This window comes from Protopterus annectens, chromosome 15.part0 (genome assembly GCF_019279795.1).
Source record: "Protopterus annectens isolate FY-2018-M chromosome 15.part0, PAN1.0, whole genome shotgun sequence".
Classification (NCBI taxonomy): domain Eukaryota; kingdom Metazoa; phylum Chordata; order Ceratodontiformes; family Protopteridae; genus Protopterus; species Protopterus annectens.
In genome coordinates, this window is record NC_056749.1 from 236,942,109 (window position 1) to 236,962,440 (window position 20,332).

A 20,332-nucleotide genomic window follows, 5' to 3' on the forward strand; every position below is an offset into this window, starting at 1 on the left:
GTTGAAGTACCTCACTGTCGTCTGTTAAAGCCTTGGGGTTGAGATTTGCCTTTTGGGCGTCTGTATCTGCCTCTGTGTGGCCTGTCCGACACTGGAAAGGACCAATTCGTTGTAGGCCAATTTCTGCTAAATCGAGGTGGCTGTACCTGTAAGAAATCTTTGACTGTTTGCATAGATTTAGTTTTATCCTCTATTTTCTTTAACACCTCTTCTGCCTTAACACCAAACAAGGTATCATGCTGTAAAGGAGCATCCAATAATTTTGCCTTAACATGATCAGGTACACCGTTCTTTTAACCAAGCATGTCTTCGAATCACAGAACCTGTAACTGCGGCTCTACAAGAGGCCTCTAAAGAATCAAAACCACATTGCAGAGTATATTTTCCCACCTGTTCAACTGCATGCAATAAATCCTGCATTTCTTTATAGTCAGGAGCTTCTGAGCTTGCAAGATTTTCTGTTTAACTGAGCCATTAAATATTGTTGGCATGTGAAACTGGCAATTTAAAGCTCTTACTGCTAAAGTTGCAGAAGTGTAAACTTTCTTCCCCCATCTATCCAATGCTCTAGAATCTCCGTCAGAGGGGACTGGATTTTTTGCAATGGAAGCCTTAACCCCTTTGGGACCCTGCGAAATAGTTTCTGGATCAGCAGAAGGGTTTTTATAAAGAAACTTGTGAGAGTCAGGGAGTCTAACACCTATCTAGCTTGGCTGGTGCAGGGGGCAAAGTATCAGGAGATTAGCTGGATTCAGAGAACACATCATCCACAATATCTAACAGGCAGAATAGCCAGAGGCCTGTGCTGAGGCAATAAAAGGAAGTCCCTGAGCCTTTTCTTGGATTCTGAATAATCCTGGCTTTCCCAATGGAAATGCTCCCTCATGGTATGTAAAGTTTCCTCAAAAGAATAATCCTCAGGAGGAGAGGCTGAAGGGATAGATTCTTCAGCATCAGAGTCCTCATAGGGGGGAAGAGAGTATCCCTGGTCTGAAGAGGAATCAGAGGAAATGGAAACCTGATCAGAGGAATCATAGTCTGTATCCTGCCTAGGTCTTTTCTCAGGAGGGGGATGGGAACCCCTGATTAGAGTAATGAGGTCTTCGGCCATTTTAAGCATCTGTTTCTTAGGCATGGAGGACTGTCCAGGAGAATGCTGTAATTGCTTCTTTGTCTTTAATGGTGTTTTTGTCTTGGCTGTTGCGTTAATGGTAAGTTGTGAAGGTCTGAAAACACCCTCAGAAGCCGATGCCTGCTCAGCGGCTCCGGACCCATCTGATGGATTAGTTTCTTTAGGCCCAATACCTTGAGTTTCCAGAGGCCTAGCTGTCTCCATGTGGGAGTCGGAGGCGGCCTGTGGCTCTGAGGTAGCGGGTGTCAGGGGCTGCGAAAGCGCCTCACTGAGAACCGGCGACTGGCCTAGAAGAGGATTTGTCATCGGTTTTGGACCTCGGATGCCCGTCTTTATCCTTATCTTTGCGTTTTTTCAGAACTGCGGTCGTCTGTTGATCTGACGGCATAGTATAATTAAACCTTCGGCCAAAGTAGTGCAAAGCAAAATCAAAATGTCGTTTTAGAGTGTGTTTGTTAAATCTAACACAAAACCGACAACTAGTGACGTTGTGATCAGGGTCTAGGCATGGAATACAGTAAGAGTGGAAGTCCTTATGTGGTATTTGCTTCCCACAAGAAATACAATTATTAACTTTTTCTGACATCGGTCTGAGGCAAGAAAAAAGTTTCCCCAACGGGGTACTTAGCTTTATTGAAGACTTCGGATCTGAAATTCGACTTCGAAAATCTCAGGAGTCGGCTGACCGGCACTTGCCAACTGCTTTTGCTTTGGGCACCGCGTGGCAAGAAAGACTGAAGAAATGGCGTTGAATGCATCTTGTATACCCCTGGCGCACTGACGTCAGGGAAGAAGCGACAGCAACCGACGCCGGAGCTGCACAGGATAACAATCCAACAGTTTTTCCAGCTTACAGATAGCAGTGTACCACCTATGGTGCAGAAGCAGTTCCTTCTAGTCTCTCTAAGGTTATGGTTACAAGGAGTGTCTTGCTTTAGGTTAGACTATTCTTTATCCAACCTCTCCATAAGTAAGGAACCATTAGGCTTCCATCCTTAGGCCAGTATACTTCTTTTAACTTGTACAGTTACACTTCTCAATTCTGTACACAGGTGTCCTAGAAAGATACCTTTGGACTGTCACAAAAATGTAGAATTTCCCTGTCCAAATGACCGAATCCTCATATGCAGCTCACTACAGATCATTTCTAACTGACAAGAAGACCTCAGCCTCCACTTCTCTCTCTCATGACAGCTCCATCATTGGCTCTCTGCTTGGTTCTGCCTTCTGCTTTTCATGGAGTATCTTTTCCTACTTCTCCATTCTGCAATCATAACACTTCCATCTAGCTCTGCATACTTGCTACAGCACTCTCTGCATCAATCATAGGGTGCAATATCTCTATATTGTGTGTGTGAGAATTACAAGTGTACATATCTACATGCACATACATAATGCTCAATATATATTAATGTGTGTGTACATGTGTACATACATACATTAGCACACATACATAATGCTCATACAATACACACACGTGTGTATATCTATTATGTGTGTTTATATACACATTATATATATATATATATATATATATATATATATATATACACATTATATATATATATATATATATATATATATATATATATATATATATATATATATATATATAATAAAACACACGTTCACATTCTCCTGGACGATCGGTCTGTAATAAGCCCTCTGGAAGCTATAGTCCATTCTAGATTTGGCTTCCTTGTATTTTTCTCAGTCAGAACATCTTTCCTCTTACATTATTGAGCCACATTCATAAATTTCACAAGGACAAGTTGCTGTACTGCTTTTTGATTCCCTAATTAAACTATATAGCATAAATCTTAAGTATCTGTTCCTCAAACAGAACTATTTTTCTGCTGATCCCAGTACAACAAATAGTCTTACTGTCATTAGATTTCTGCATCCTTTTCTGTTCAGAATGAATTAGTTGTATTATGTTTTGCACTGGTCCAGGACAGTGTTTTTCTGTACTGGACAATGACTTTCAGGCTGCTTTTCCTGTATGCACAGACTCACAAAAGCATTACATTATAGTGCTGTGGATTTACCAAAGTACAATTTCTCCACTGGCTGCTTTCTTTACATCCCTGCTTTTTTTTTCTTTAGCATTTACAGCCATCAGAAACCACAAATAAATACAGACTCAAAAGTGGTATGTATTAAACAATCCTCTTCAAAATACCTTAAGAAAATAAAATGATTAAGACTTGGGGAATGTTAACAGCTTAGGGTTACATACCTTCTGTTGAAAAAGACATGAGATCTGGTGTAGGCCCCTGCAGTGACCTTCGTGGTGGACGTATACGAGATGCAGACCCTTTGTTATCTCCTACTGTAGTAGGTGATGGACAACGTGGTGAACTTAGCGGAGATGGGGAGTATCTATGTGCACTGCGACAGGAGACAGCACAGTCATAGTCGTCTTCATCTTCTAGACTGTAGGTGTCAAATTCCTGGTCACTGTAAGTTCCCCTCCTTAGGGAGCTCAGAGAGGCACTTGAGCTTCGCCGGGATACTGAGGCTGAACTAGCACATTCCTGTCGCAGGCCTTCAAAGAAATCAAATCATTATCAAGACCATGGTACTAACAGAGGTAATTCAGTTGCAAGAGCTAATGACAAAGTCTGTAAAATATTTAACAGTAAAAAAAAAATTAGACACCTCACAGTAATAATTTAGTTCAACAAGAAAACAGAGTCCTGGTTTGTGTCATCACTAGATGATATATAAATAACAGTACTCTCTTCAACTACGATTACCATATCTTCACCAAAGACCTAGTTTTCCTTCCTGCATATCTGAGCTAAGAGAAGTACAGGAATCAAACCCATAAAGCCTGTGCTCCTTCATTCCCATGTACAAAACCTATTTACCAGAAGATTTGCCATTCATGTACAATACAGTACACAACAGTGCAAATAATATATTAGGAAAGTACAGCTGTGTACCTACCATAAATGTAGATGTTCGAGTGTATTCACTGTTGCAGTCATTACACTTGGGTTATCCTGCTGGCAGGCTAACCGCAGTCAGCCTGAATTCCAAAGTCCTGGTCCGGCGTCAGTTACTGTCGCCTCTTCCATGACGTCAGTGCGCCAGGGGTATAAAAGATGCAGCAGACGCCATTTTCTTCAGTTTTTCTTGCCCCAGATGTCAGGTGCCCCCAAAAGGGTAGGCTAAAAATTTGCAAATAAAAATGCATGCACTAACTTTTAGTTATGTACTTACCATAACTTTAGATGTTTGGGATCCATCTCGCCTACATTCTATACTGATGGGTTCGGAGACGATCCTCGGCTCCGACTCGGCACGCTATACTATAGAGCGAAGTCTCTTATTGGCTGAGCTATTCTACATCCCAGGATGCACCACCACAGCTTCCCCAGATCTTGTTTGTCCGCACACATGCACACACACATAGACTGTTGATATAATATTGCCAGGTGTTTCAAGGTGAAACGGCTAAACTTGAACCGTCCGGTCTCTTCTGATCTCCAAGGCAGGGGGAAGGAGGGTGGGTTATTAGGAATGTAGGCGAGATGGATCCCAAACATCTAAAGTTATGGTAAGTACATAACTAAAAGATGTTATGTGATCCTATCTCGCCTACATTCTATACTGATGGGACAGCGTCCCTAGCACCTGATTCCTGGGTGGCTCACTGGAAATCACTCCCGAGAACTGTGGAACCGAAGGAAGCTCGCCCCCGAGATGCCACGTCCAATTTGTAATGAGAAATAAATGTGTGAGGATAGGACCAGGTAGCCGCAGCACAAATGTCACTAATGGCAGGCTTAGAATGAAAGGCTGTCGAAGTAGCCACAGCCCTTGTAGAATGAGCATTCACTGAGGTTGTAAGCTCTTTATTAGAAAGGAAGTAAGTATGGCTGATACAGTCCCTGATCCACTTGGCAATAGTGACCTTCATGACAGCTTTGCCCAATTTATTGTCCGAAAAGGACACAAACAACTGATCTGTTTTCCGTGTTTGGTGCGTCCTATCTAAATAGAAACGCAATTGCCTGTGAACATCCAATGATTGGAAGATGTATTCCGCTCTGTCTGAGTAGTTTGGGAATAAAACTGGAAGTTCCAATGACTGTTGAAGACAAAAACTAGAACAAACTTTGGGAACAAAGGATGGATTAGGCCTGAGGGATACTCTATCCTTGTGAAAAACCAGGTATGGTGGTTTGACACACAGGGCTTGAAGTTCCGAAACTCTTCTGGCTGATGTAATTGCCACCAAAAAAGCAGTCTTCCAAGAAAGAAATTTCAAGTCACAAGATGCTGCCGGTTCGAAGGGGGAAGAGGTCAAAGCACCTAAAACGAAATTAAGATCCCACGGTGGAGCGGGATGAGAAATCGGAGGTTGTAGCAGCCCAGCACCTTTCATGAAGGCTTTACACAACTTATTGCTCATCAAAGGTGGGTCTATACTTTCATGAATATTAGAAATAGCTGCCAACTGAACCTTGATGGTAGAGACCAAAGAACCTTGACTGAATAAGGAAGCTAAAAACTTCAAAACTTCTGACACCGGGGCAGTAATGGGATCTAATCCCCGGAGTTGGGCCCAAATAGCGAATCTCTTCCATTTGCTGTTATACATTTTTTTAGTCGAAGTCTTGTGGGCCGAGGACAAGATATGTATGACTTCCGAGTCCAAAACATGGTTCCTGACTATGGTCGGAAGAGGAGGAGCCAAGCTGTTAACCTCAACGAGTGAAGGGACTGGTGAAGTTGTCCCGACTGGTGGATCAAGAGGTCTGGAACCTGGTCCAGGAACCATGGACCGTCCAGTGCATATTTCCGAAGAAAGGGCAACCAGACTTGACGAGGCCAGTATGGGGCAACTAAAATCATCTTGCTCTGCAAGTGAATCACCTTCTGGATCACCCTGGGGAGAAGGGGAACCGGAGAAAAGGCGTACAGCAGGCCGGTGGGCCAAGCTTGGACTAGGGCGTCCTTGGGAAACTCCCCCGGAACTGGGGTGAGAGAGAAGAACTGTTGGCATTTCGTACTGAGAGGAGTTGCAAAGAGGTCGCAACAAGGAGTTCCCCATATTCTGAAAATCTGAGTTGCCACTCTGTCGTTCAGAGACCACTCGTGAGGGGAGAGAATAGTCCTGCTCAGTCTGTCGGCTATCACATTGGATCTCCCCGGAATGTGTGTTGCTACCAGAAAATGTTTGGTTGCAATCGCCCAATCCCATACTTTCATGGCCTCTCTGCAAAGGGGGTAGGACCTGGTCCCTCCATGCTTGTTCAGGTACCAGACTACTGACATGTTGTCGGACTGAATGGCAATCACGCCCTGAGGGAGGTAACTGTGTAGTGCTTGTAGCGATAGAAGCACCGCCCTCATTTCCAGTATGTTGATGTGGAGGAAACTCTCGTCGGAGTGCCACTTGCCTTGGACTGACCTGCCCAGGTAATGCCCCGCCACCCCGTCTGGGAGGCGTCCGTAGTCAATGTGGCCACTGGAGGTGGTGGAACGAAGGTTCGCCCCTGATCCAGGTTGGAGGAAAGAAGCCACCAACGGAGGTCCTGTTTGCACGTCTCCGTGATCAGAATGAGGTGACAGAGGGAGATCCTGATAAGACCACTGGACTGACAGGAGCCACTGGAGAATCCTCATATGTAATCTTGCCAAGGGAACTAGGAGAACAGTGGCCGACATGGAACCTAACAGTTGTAGGACCATCCTGGCTGGTGCTCGGCATTTGAGGAGCAATGCTCGAACTTGAGACTGTAATATTTCTATCCTCTCTGTAGGAAGATAGACCCGCATTTGCTTTGAATCTATCTCTACTCTGATAAACCGTATGCGCTGAGATGGCAGCAACACAGACTTTGCCCAATTGAAGGTGATTCCTAGGGAGTTGCCTAGAGAAATAGTGGCTGCTAGGTTTTGTAAGAGTAGACGTCTGGAGGTGGCAGTTAGGAGCCAGTCGTCTAGGTATGGAAACACCTGGAATCCTAGACTTCTCAGGTGAACAGTCACCACCGCCAAACATTTGGTGAACACCCTGGGGTCTGTGGTGAGACCAAAGGGCAGTGCACGGAACTGGAAATGACTGTCTCTCAGACTGAAGCGCAAGTGTCTCCTGGACGCCTGATCTATCAGGATGTGATAATAGGCGTCCTTGAGATCTATGGAGCACATCCAAACACCTTCCTCCAGCAGCGGGAGAATGGATTGTAAGGTGACCATCCGGAACTTGGACTTCTTTACAGAACAGTTGAGTTTGCTGAGATCCAAAATGGGCCTCATGTCCCCGGTCTTTTTTGGCACCAAAAAGAATCTTGAGTAAGTCCCTAATCCGGTCTGGTCTTCAGGGACCGGTTGGATGACTCCTTTTTGAAGCAGCTTTGAGATTTCGATGGCTGCGAGATCCCGTTGACTGGGTGGTGGGTCCGGGATTTTTCGGGATGGTGGGGGGGGGGGCTGAGAAAAAGGGATGGTGTAACCTCCGGCAATGATTCGGAGCACCCATCGGTCCTGAGTGATATTCTCCCAGGCCTTTAGGTGCCTCGAAAAACGACCCCCGACTGGCTCCGGAGCGGTGCAGTCGGGCAATCCTTCAGGGATGCTGGAAGGTTGAGGAGCCACGAAAGGACTCACGGTCTCCAGTGTTGCGGGGGCCTCTGTCACCTCTGGGACGGCGTCTTCCTGAAAAATTTCCCCCTCCTCTGCCTCTAGAAGGGGAATCATCCTGCTGTGAGGGGTAAGTCTTTTGAGATTTACGGAACCACATTTTCCCCCCTCTTCTAGCCTTGGGATAAGGCCGGAAGGGAGTGGAAAAGCGTGCCCCTACGGCAGTCAAAGTCTTACCCTCTTGTTCACAGCGGGTCAAGGTGTCCTTTACCTTGGGTCCAAACAAAGAGGACCCATCAAAGGGAGCGTCGGCAAAGGAAGACTTGAAGGCCTCCACAAAATGACACAGGCGGAGCCAGGCTTGTCTCCGTAGAGCAACACCTGTACCCGCCGCTCTACTCGCCCCTTCGGCTGCATACGAAATGAGCCTCATGGACGAGTTCGATATTGATGATAGAGTAGCCAACTGAGAGCTAACCGTCTGGGCCAACTGCTCAGGTAGGTTACCAGAGAGGGTATCTGAAAGTTCCTTGACCAGATCCCTCTGAAGTCTGGTGAAGTGCGTCAGATAATTCAGAGACCTTAAAGTAAAGGCTGCTGAAGTAAGGGTGCGCTTCCCATACCGATCCATGCTCCTAGACTCTATTAGGAGGATGGATGGACGTCGAAGCCTCTGCCGCATCTTGCTGGGTAGCAGATGCCACCACCAGGGCATCTACGGCCACACCTTTGGAGAGGAAGTCCTTTTCAGGGGGGGCTGAAAGAAATTTATTCGGGTGAGCTGGCACCGGTTCCACAGAATCCGGGTGCTCCCACGCCCTTCGAGAGATCAAATCCAGAAGCTAATCGAAGGGCGGAGACACCCAGGAGGCGGAGGGCTGAGCCCCGAAGGCCTTGAGGAACACAGACTCCTCAGCGGAAGGGGGTTTGGACTGCCAGTCGCCTCGTTGCTTCAGGATTTCCAGGATGTCCGCAAAGGAGACATCATCCGAGGACGACTTAGGGGACCCCTCCGCATCATCGAGGTCGGTGTCCGAGGTGAGAGACTCATCAGGGGAGTCGACGTGCTTCCTCTTGCACTGTCTCTTCCTTGGAGGGTCCTCCAAAGACGCTTCGGAGGGACCTTCAGGAAGGGGGGAAACCCCAATGGGGATGACCTCAGGCCCTAGGGCTCCGCTGTCTTGAGACAGGGGGACTACAAAGTAACCAGTCTCCATGCCAAGGGAAGGTGACGGTGAAACGGTGGAGGTGGCCAAAGAAGATCTGGCCAAAGCACTCCTCATAGCCCTGAAGGCCGGACCCCCAGAGTCCTGGGAAGGTCCGATCCCCGAGGCCACAACAGTAGATGGCACTCCCGCAGCCGACGCACCGAGAGGGAGGCTCGGAACCGAAAGCATCGGTCCCGAAGCATCACCCCCGGGGCCGACCGAGGAGGTCCGTGTACCGAACTCCGACCCGAAGGTCGGGGTTGGAGTAAGGGTCGGAGCCGAACAGACAACCTCCACCGGCTCCACCAGCACAGACTCCAACGGTGCCGAGGCTGTTGGAGGAGGAACCAAGACCACAGGGTGGGCAATCGGCTCCGGAGCCGACTGGGCTGGAGCCGACACTAACTTTTGGAAGACTGGAGACTGAAACAGCCTTTGAAGTACCCTGTCAATGTCCAAATCCGACATCCTTGAAGACCGAGAAGAGATCGAACGGGTTCGAGTCTACTTCTCCATCGGTTCCGAAGGACTGGGGGACCGGCTCCGAATCGTGTCGATCAATATCGGTGCCGAGGGAGACTCCACAATCATTGCAATTTCCCTCGGTGCCGAAGGGGAAGAGTCTGAGCGGGCAACTGTCATCGGCTCCGAAGACAGTGGAGCCGATGAAGGTGACCCGCCTCTCAAAGCTCTAGCTGTCGGCTCCGAAGTCAGAGGAGTCGAGGCTGGAGGCATCGAGGCAGACCGTTCCGCCCTCAGCTCCGAAGTCGGTGGAGCCGATGGAGAAGCCTGCCGAGATTTCTTAGTAGCCGGTTCCGACGGGCTGGTCGGAGCCGACTATTTATTTTTCTTCGAGGGAGAAGAGGAAGAAGATAAAGCCTCTTCAAAAGTAGGTTTAATAAGCCCTTTTAAAATCAATTTGTTTTTCCTCTCTTGGAGGACTCGAGTGGAAAAAGCGTGACAAACGCTGCAAGACTCTTGAAGATGTTTAGGGCCTAAACAATACACACAAAGAGTGATCGTCCGTAATGGACATTTTGTAGCTGCATTTAGAGCACTTCTTGAACCCTGATGGTCTGTGCTCTTTCGACATATTGACTCTCAAACAGTACAAAAATAAACTTTTCAATGCTTGTCAAGAAAAGTAAATAATGGCAAGACCCCTCTAACTGAAAACGGGATACTTGACCAAAAATAACACAACAGCAAGACTGACCGTAAATATAACACTCACGCACGAGGGCAAGGCCCCTCTAAGTTAAACGGGATCCTTTCCCTCAAAAAACAGACAAATTTACCACAAAAACTTAATCAAAAAGTCAGCCACACAACAACGATAGCTGTTAAAACAGCTTTTGGGGTTAATCAAAAAATTTCTGACAGAAATTTGTGAAGAAATAGACACTTAGCTCAGCCAAGTCCGAGACCACATCTTTTGCTGTAAAGCGGCAAATGAGATCTGGGGAAGCTGTGGTGGTGCATCCTGGGATGTAGAATAGCTCAGCCAATAAGAGACTTCGCTCTATAGTATAGCGTGCCGAGTCGGAGCCGATCAGTATAGAATGTAGGCGAGATAGGATCACATAACATCAAACATTACCTTCCTCTACAAGCAAATACACCACATAGGTTGTATAGAATAGAGAAGAACAGATAATTCCCAGCAATGAAAGGGGGGATAGTGGGAGGGTAACCTGGACTGCAACAGTGAATACACTTGAACATCTACATTTATGGTAGGTACACAACTGTACTATGTTCATCTTGTTTCACTGTTGCAGTCATTACATTTGGGCTGAATCCCAAAGCTGAGGTTGGGCGGCTGGGCCTAAATAGTGTTTGGAGTGGCTATGAGGCCCTGCAGAGGCAAAGCCTGCTCTGGATTTAGAGTAGAGGGGTAAATGGTAGTGCTTTGTGAAAGTGTGCACTGAAGTCCATGTTGCAGCCTCCAAAATATCCTTGGTTGGTACTCCTCTGAGGAAGGCTGCTGAAGTAGCTGCTGTTCTGGTAGAATGTGGCCTAATGCCCTTGGGCACAAATTTGCCATGTTGTGACTAGCAGAAACGAATGCAGTGACCTTTCCATTTTGAAATAGTCTGCTTTGAAATGGCTTTTCCTTGGGAACCTGCAGCATACCTGTTATCTGGAAAATTTCCCACATAATTCCTTTACACAAAGGTGGTAGCTCAAATGACTATTCTAACTATAGACCTATTGCACTCTTATCTCCCTTAGCAGAAATCATGGAGAAATGTATTCATCATCAGCTAATGCACCACCTTACTCAATATAACCTACTAGCCAACTGTCAACATGGCTTTAGGCCATTTCATAGTACTACAACAGCTCTCCTATCTTTTACTGAGTGTATAAACAGAAACCGCAATAATAATATTCTGTCATCTGCACTCTTTATAGACCTGTCAAAAGCCTTTGACATGGTAAACCATAATATGCTCATAGAAACCCTTGAATCCTCTCTCTAGATACCAAAGGTATTCAATGGTTCACTTCCTACCTTAATAACAGGCAGTCCTCTGGGATAATAATCTTTCATCCCTTCTGCCAGTCTCTCTTGGTGTACCACAGGGGTCCATCCTAGGACCTCTCCTCTTCTCTTTATTCATAAATGACTTACATGCAGCAATACACCTCAAGCTACTTGTATTCAATATGCAGACGACTCCACACTCATATGCTCTGCAAACTCCTCCCTTGAACTACTAACCCTCACACAGAATGTATTTAGCACAGTTGAGGCATGGTTCTTGAAACACTGCCTCCTTTTGAATGATAAAAAAAACAAACTCCTACTCTTTAGGCCTAATATTAAGTCTCCCCTCTTAGACTTCACAATTACATCCAACAATGGCACACATATAGCCCCTGACTCTACCACTAAGCTATTGGGTATTTTAATTGACAATAACCTCACTTTTGATAATCATATTAATAACACTATTAAAACTGTTAATAGAAAGCTTGGCTCCTTATACAGAATTAAAACCTTCTTAACTCCACAAGCAAAAATCACACTTGCACACTCTCATCTTATTTCTACTCTTCTTTATGCCTCATCCATATACACAAACCTAAAGAAAAATAACCTTACTAAACTAGCAAATGCATACTATAGCATTGCTAGATTTGCCACCGAAACCCATTTCGAACTCACCACTGTCACAATCTACAACAACTACACTGGCTTGAACTAGAAAATACACTATTACTCTCCCAACTTACTTTTGTTCACAGAATTTTTTACCAACCTAAAAATACTCCTATACTGTCTGACCTTATTTCTCCTTATTCTAACCTAAATTCTTTATGCTCCTCTAATAAACTTCTGGTCAAGTTAAGTAAGTCCAATAACATAGCAGGTGATTCACTTTTCGCCAACACTATAGGTAAATACTGGAATAGTCTACCAGCCACTCTAACTTCTATCTCATCACCCTTCCTCTTTAAACAAAAGCTCAAACAACATCTAAAACACTCTGGCTATGCCCATGCATCAATCCTGACTAATCTCATGATTCTACTAACTACTTTTCTCTAAATCTCCTTCTCTCTCCTGTTTCTACTCTTTGTCCTAGATTAGTTTTCTCTACCTCTCCTTGGTATTTAGCCTCTGTTATGAATGTATATACTTCTCTCTATGGTTTACACTTACTTTTTAAATAAACTCTTCTTGAATGTTTTTACTAAAGTATAATCTCTCCAATCTTGTACTGTAAAGAAATTTGAGTTAATGTGCTTACTTATGTATATTTTTTTAATTACTAGAATTTAGAATAAACCTTATTTCTGATGTATTTTACTAACTAATTACTTTCTTTATGTAAAAGACTTTGTTTGTATTAACTTCAATGTGGAGCTTTTCTTCCCGGGCCTCTGCTGAAAATGGAAATGTATCCAGTTGGACTAGCCCGGTAAACAAATGTAAAATAAATAAATAAATAAATAAAATATGCCACTAAGAGTTGCTCAGTCTTTCTGAAGGCTTTAGTCTTGTCCAAGTAAAAATGTAGCTGTCTGTGCATGTCCAAAGTATGCAGAAGTCTCTTCCCCCTTATTCTGTGGATTAGGATAAAAGGTAGGCAAATGTATGGTTTGGTTAAGAGCCAAGCTGGACACTACCTTAGGCATAAATGTCGGGTTTGTCCTTAGAGAAACCCTGTCCTGATGGAAAATAATGAAAGGTTCCACAGCCTCTTCTTGCTGAAGTTATTGCTAGGAGAAGAGCGGTTTTCCATGACAAGTATTTTATCTCTGCTGTATTGGCTGGTTCAAAAAGAGGCAGTGCAAGTTTTTCCAAGACAAAGTTGAGGTCCCATATAGGCACTGGAGCTCTTCTTGGAGGTCTTAGTTTTTGGCCCCTCTGAGAAACTGTCTTAGCAGTGGATGAGAAAAAATAGGGGGATCCGTATTGTAATGAGCTGAAATTGCAGAGGCATGGATCTTAATTGATGAGAAGGATAGGCCTTTGTCCAGCATCTCAGTTAGGCATTGCAAAATCTGAGGAATATTAGGTTCTAGCGAGTCAATTCCCTGCGCTTGGTTCCAAGCACAGAATCTTTTCCATTTTTCTGCATAAGATTTTCTGGTGCTGGGCCTTCTGGCCTCCAAAATTACATCCATAACTGCTTTAGAGAGAGGTGTGTTTTGAAAGATTACATTATCCGCCATGCAGCCAGATTTAGGGTTCTGAGTTGGCTGTGCAAGATCTGATTGTTCTGTTGGGTCAGCAAATGAGGTATTAGAGGTAATGTCCAGGATGGGCCTTGAGACAAGCTCTTTAGGATTGGGTACCAGTGCTGACATGGCCAGTCTGGAGCAATCAGTATCATTTTTGGCTTCTCTTGTTTGACCTTTAGGAGTACCTTGGAGAGGAGAGGCAAAGGAGGGAAGGCATATACTGTAAGGGCTTTCCAGCTAAATGAAAGGACGTCCACTTTCCATGCTTGCTTGTGATAAGTCTGAGAGCAGAATCTCTGTAGCTGTCAATTGTGAGGGGAGACGAATAGATCTATGTCTGGGCATCCCCATTTCCCTGTTATCATGTTGAAGATTTGTGGATCCAGTTTCCACTCGTGAGGATCCATGAGGTTTCTGCTTAGTTAGTCTGCCAAAGTATTTGTCTTTCCTGGCAGGAATTGTGCTTGCAGATGTACTTGGTAAGTCAATGCTGTGTTCCATAAAGTCATGGCTTGCCTGCAGAGGGGGTAGGAATGTGTGCCCCCTTGCTTGTTTATGTACATGACTAGTATTGTCCATCTTTATCAGTAGTTGTCCTGGATGAAGTAGGTCCTTGAAGGCTGTCAGAGCATTTTGTACAGCTAGCATCTGTTTTTAATTTATATGTAGATGCATTTGGTTTGTGGGCCATGTGCCCTGAATACATTTTCCTGCCATGTGCACCCCCCAGGCATAATCCGATGCATCTGTTAGTGTATGCCTGGCAGTGGGTAAGGTGAATGGTTGTCCCTTGTGGTGACAGGCCTGTGCCCACCATAGAAATTCCTGTTGCAGGCAGGGAATAAGAGTAATTACTGTTTCCAGGCTGTGGCAATGTTGAGTCCAAACACTTTTTAGATACCATTGTAGTTTCCTCATATGCACAGTCTTGCATATGGAATTAGTAAAATGCAGGATGCCATGGAGCCCAGAGTCTGCAGAATTTTTCTTGCAGATAACTGGGTCTTTGTTGCCATGTCTTTGAAGTAAGAAGTCAGATGCCTTTGTTTGTCTGGCGTGAGATATGCCATCTGGGCTGTTGTATTTAAGCTTGCACCCAGGAATATTATCTCTTGAGAGGGCACTAGTTTTGATTTCTTTTCATTTACTGTGTATCCTAGGCAAATTAGTAATATTTTTACAAACGCCAGATGCTATAGTAGAATATCTTTGTCTTTTGCTTGAATAAGGCAGTCATCCAAGTAGGGGTATATTTGAATTCCTCTTTGTCTGCAAAATGCAATTATTGGTGCCAGGCATTTTGTGAAGACCCTGGGCACAGTAGTTAAGCCAAAGGGCAGTGCAGAGAATTGGTAGTGCACTGAGCCAGCTATGAATCTGAGGTATGTTCTGCAAGATTGTCTGATTGGGACACGCAGGTATGCCTCTGAGGTTCAAAGTTACGAGCCAAGCCTTCTTTGTCCAGCATGAGCAGAAGCTGCTGTAGAGTCAACATTTTGAATTTTGGGATGTCCAGAAAAGTATTTAGAATAGACAGGTCCAGAAGTGGTCTCCAGGCTTTGTCCTTTCTTGGTACTAAGAAAAGTCTCTAGTAAAATCCTTGTCCCTGCTTTTGTTGTGGCACTGGCTGAATACCACCCATATCCATGAGAGATGAAACTTGTTTTTGTGCCTCTTGCCATTGATTGCGTGGCAGGTCTGGCATACTTTTTGCTTTTGGAAGGGTGTGAAAGTGGAACCTGTAGCCCTGAGAGACTATATTTAAGACCCATTTGTCCTGGGTGATCTTGTGCCAGTTTTGTGAAAAAAGTGCTAGCTTTCCCCCTAAGGGTGCTGCCAAAAAAGAAGTGCTTGGCATTGGCAGAGGGAAGTCATTGGGACTGTTTTCTATAAGGCTGTGACTTGTCTTCTTTGCTTTTGGAGGTAGAAGCACCCCATTGTTTGGGCCTGTATGAGCCCTGGGGCTGTTGCCTGCCTCTAGGGCATCTATAACTGCCTCTTTGTGGTCTGTCTGACACTGGAAAGGACCAATTCTTAGAGGGACAGTTTCTGCTAAATCTGGGTGGCTGTACCTGTAAGAAATCCTTTACTGTCTGCATAGATTTTGCCTTATCCTCCATTTTCTTTAACACCTCCTCTGCCTTAACACCAAATAAAGTATCATGCTGTAATGGCGCATCAAATAATTTTGCTTTAACATGATCAGGCAGATTCTGTTCCTTTAACCAAGCATGCCTTCTAATAACAGAACCTGTAACAGCGGCCCTGCACGAGGCCTCCAGTGAATCATAGCCACATTGCAAAGTATGTTTTCCCACTGGTTCAGCTGCATGCAATAAATCCTGCAAATCTTTGTTCTCAGTACATTCAGAATTTGTCAACATTTTTTGTTTTAACAAAGACATTAAGTATTGCTGATATTTGAGCATATGAAACTGACAATGTAAAGCCCTTACAGCCAAAGTAGCAGAAGTGTAAACTTTTCCCCCCCCATCTGTCCAAAGCCCTAGAATCTTTGTCTGAGGGGACAGGGTTTTTGGCAGAGACAGCCTTGACCCCTTTGGGACCCTGTGAGATAGTTTCTGGGTCAGCAGCAGGGTTTTTGTAAAGATATTTATGGGTGTCTGGAACCCTGTAGTATCTGTCCGGCTTAACAGGGGCAGGAGGTAAAGAGTCTGGAGACAGGCCGGACTCTGAGAAAACATCCACTACGTCTAGAACAGGGGGAATTGCAAGAGGTTTGTGATGTGGAAGTAAAAGGAAGTCTCCAAGTCTTTTCTTAGATTCGGAATTATCCTGGCTCTCCCAATGGAAATGCTCTCTCATGGTACGCAGGGTTTCCCCAAAAGAATAGTCCTCAGGAGGAGAAGTTGAAGGAATAGAATCTTCAGCATCAGAATCCTCATAGGGAGGAACAGAATATCCCTGATCAGAAGAGGAATCGGAGGAAATGGAAACCTGATCAGAGGAATCATATTCAGTGTCTTGCCTACTGCCTTTTCTCATCTATCAACTAATCTCCTTCCTGTTGTACTCTCCGGATCTTCTCTATTACCTATAAATCTATGTTCCATCTTATCAGGAGGGGGATGAGAACCCCCGATCAAAGTAATTAAGTCTTCGGCAAATTTGAGCATCTGTTTCTTAGGCATAGAAGCCTGTCCTGGAAAATGCTGTACTGGTTTTCTTGTCTTTAAAACTGTTTTAGACTTAGTCTTGGATGCTGAAGTAGGCTTTATATAAAGTTGTGTAGGTCTGAAGACACCCCTCAGAAGCTGATTCCTGCTCAGCGGCTCCGGACCCATCTGAGGGATTAATTTCCAAAGAGCCAATACCTTGAGTATCCAGAGGCCTAGCTGTCTCCACGTGGGAGTCAGAGGCGGCCTGTGGCTCTGAGGTAGCGGGAGTCAGGGGCTGCAAAAGCACCTCACTGAGCACCGGCGAACCGGCGACTGGCCTAGAAGAGACTTTGTTGTCGGTTTTGGACCTCGGATGCTTGTCCTTGCCTTTATCCTTGCGTTTTTTATGAATTCCGGTCTGTTGTTCCAACGGCATTATGTAGTTAAACCTTCTGCCAAATAATGAAAACCGAAATCGTACCGACGCTTAATAGTGCGTTCGTTAAATCTAGCACAAAACCGACAACTAGCAACGTCGTGGTCAGGGCCTAGGCAAGGAATACAGTAAGAGTGGAAATCCTTATGAGGTATTTGCTTCCCACAAGAAATACAATTGTTAACTTTTTCTTACATTGGTCTGGGGCAAGAAAAAAGTTTCCCCAATGGGGTACTTGGCTTTATAGAAGACTTTGGATCTGAAATTCGATTTGAAAATCTCAGGAGTCGGCTGACCGGCACTTGCGAACAGCTTTGCTTCGGGCACCGTGCGGCAAGAAAGACTGAAGAAAATGGCATCAGCTGCATCTTTTATACCCCTGGCGCACTGACGTTAGGGAAGAGGTGACAGCAACCGATGCTGGACCCCGACTTTGGAATTCGGTCCGACTGCGGGTAGCCTGCCAGCAGGATAACCCAAGTGTAATGACTGCAACAGTGAAACACGATGAACATCTACATACAGCCTACCTGGAACTGGCCAAGGCTTTTAACACTATCCTCCACTCAGGCACTATTGACAAACTCACCCAGCTAGGTATCAATTCCTATATCATTAGGTGGGTCGCTAACTGGCTCACCAATAGAACCCATACAGTCAAAATAGGGGAATCCACCTCCAACAGCAGAACTGTCACCACTAATGTTCCACAGGGATCATTCCTGGGACCAATCCTGTTCGGAATCTATTTCTCTGAAGTACAAGCAAAAACTAAAGGTCTGTGGCTGACCATGTTTGCTGATGACTGTAAACTGGGAGCGGTCATAGAATCCCTAAATTATATCAACATCCTACAAGAGGGTCTTAAACAAATGATTGGTGCCAAAGTCATGTCCTTAAACTCAATGCAAAAAAATGCATTAGCATCCCTTGTAACTACCACATAAATAAAAACACCCTAAACATGCACTAAGTGGTGAGAGACCTGGGCACACAGGTTGAGAGCAACCTTACCTTTGATCACCATGTCTCCATAGTGGCAAGAAGGAAATTCTATATTGCTCATCTCATAAGTAAGGGCACTGCCTTCAGAAAGAGAAAGTTGTAACCTCCCTGTACTCTTCCCTCATCAGGCCAATAATGGAGTACAACGTCCCTTTTGATGTGTGCCTTTCCAGGCACCTGCGGCAATTGGAGAAACCACAAGTTCCTTACAAGCAGAATTCAAGTTATTCAGCATCTGTCCTATGTGCATCTGCTGAAATCACTGTCATTTTACACAGTTTCATATGGACTGATCAGAGGTGATCACTGCCTTGCATATAAGGCAATCTCTGACTCTGCTTTACTGGAAATGCTGTATATCCGTAAGTTCAATGACTCACGGTTTATTTGCTCTGAAGGCCTTAACCTAGCATGCGACATTAATAGAACCTGCTGGAGGGACTTGTTTGTCTCCCAGAGGTTACCGCACCTGTGGAACAGACTCCCAATTCATGTCAAGCAGAGCACCTCGTTGGCCCTCTTCAAGTACAATCTGGATGATTGGATGGATAACCGTAAATTTCACCGCAGGGGGGGGGGTGTTCCACCTGTCTCTCTCTCTCTTGGCCAGGGGACATAGGTGCGAATTGTGGAAACAAAGGCAGAACTTTGCTAGGCTTATAGTAAGGGCCCTAGGGCCATTAGCACGGGCTGATCTTGCCTACTCAACCTGGTGGACTTCTTTGAGAAGGTCACTAAAGCAATGAAAGAGGGCAAAAATGGTTCATACAGCATACCTTGACCTAGCCAAGGTATATGACACAATACTCCACTCAGGCTGTGTTGACAAACCCAAGAAAGTAGGTATAAACCCTTATATGTCATCCAGTGGATAGCCAGCTGGCTCACAAGCAGGACCCAGGAAGTTAGAATTGGCAAGCTTACATCTACAAAGAGGGACGTCACCAGTATATTCCCACAGGGATCAGTCCTGGGACTACTATTGTTTGGCATCTACTTCTCTGCAGTCAAGGCCAATGTCAACGGCCTCTGGCTGACCAAATATGCAGATTTCAAATTAGGAGCAGCCACAGAATCACCAACAGACACTAATGTTTTCTAAGAAGTGCTGACACAAACAAATAACTAATTGTCAGAGCCATGGACTAAAACTAAATGCCAAGAAATGCATTCCTTTGGGAAGTCAACCACCCCTGCTAACTATCATACTGACAACATACATCAAAGTTGACCCAGCAGTCAGGGACTTGAAGACACTTGGTAATCTAACCTTTGACCATCACATGTATACGGTAATGAAGAAATCATTCAACATTGTGCAACTTTTAAACAAGGGTATGGCACTTTGGCCCAAGGAAGTTATTGTTTCACCATATTAGGCAGTCACCAGTCCTAACACAGAGCACAATGTCCCCCTTTGGTATATATCCAACCAAGCATATACAATAACTGGAACATCCAGAAAGAGTAATCACTAAAAGAATGCAGGGCATAAATAAAATGTCCAGTGATGACCGCCTCAAAGTCCTATCCCTGTATTCAATCTTATACAGGCTGATGAGGAGAGATCTATGCATGGCATAAAAGGCATCACTGGATCACACTCTGATGAACCTTCTGCATATCTGGAAAATAAACATCGCCAGAATTACCCTTTCTAAAGGTTTCAACCTTGCCTGCGATATAAACAGGACCTGATAGAGACACAGCTATGTATCCTAGAGACAACCCCCTTCTTTGAAACAGGCTCCCCATCTACGAGAAGCAGCATTCCTTCCTAACCCAATTCGGTTTACTATCAAAATTGCGAACGGCACTACGCCGACTGTCATATACTCGAACATGGAAGGTCGAAATCGGTAATGTCGAAGACAAAATAATCAATCTAGGAATGGTTTTAACATGTGTCGAGGTAGGTGTTCAGTAGTATTCCGAACTACAAACATCTCCCCTACCTCGACCCACGTTAAAACCATTCCTAGATTGATTATTTTGTCTTTGACATTACCGATTTCGAACTTTCATGTTCGAGTATATGACAGTCGACGTAGTGCCGTTCGCAATTTTGATAGTAAACCCCCAATTCAAATGCATCTTGGACAATTGGACGGGGATGGAACCAATGTCTCTCGGA

At 44.9% G+C, this 20,332-nt stretch overlaps 1 protein-coding gene across 4 annotated transcripts in view; it reads right to left on the reverse strand.

The window, feature by feature from the left end:
• LOC122790165 (SLAIN motif-containing protein-like) overlaps positions 1-20,332 on the reverse strand; it is a 524,881-nt gene that overhangs the window by 190,185 nt on the left and 314,364 nt on the right. For all 4 annotated transcript variants that reach the window (XM_044057761.1, XM_044057757.1, XM_044057758.1 and 1 more), the window contains one exon: positions 3,372-3,680. In XM_044057761.1, coding sequence (XP_043913696.1) covers positions 3,372-3,680 — 309 coding nt within the window. The remainder of the gene's footprint in view (positions 1-3,371; positions 3,681-20,332) is intronic.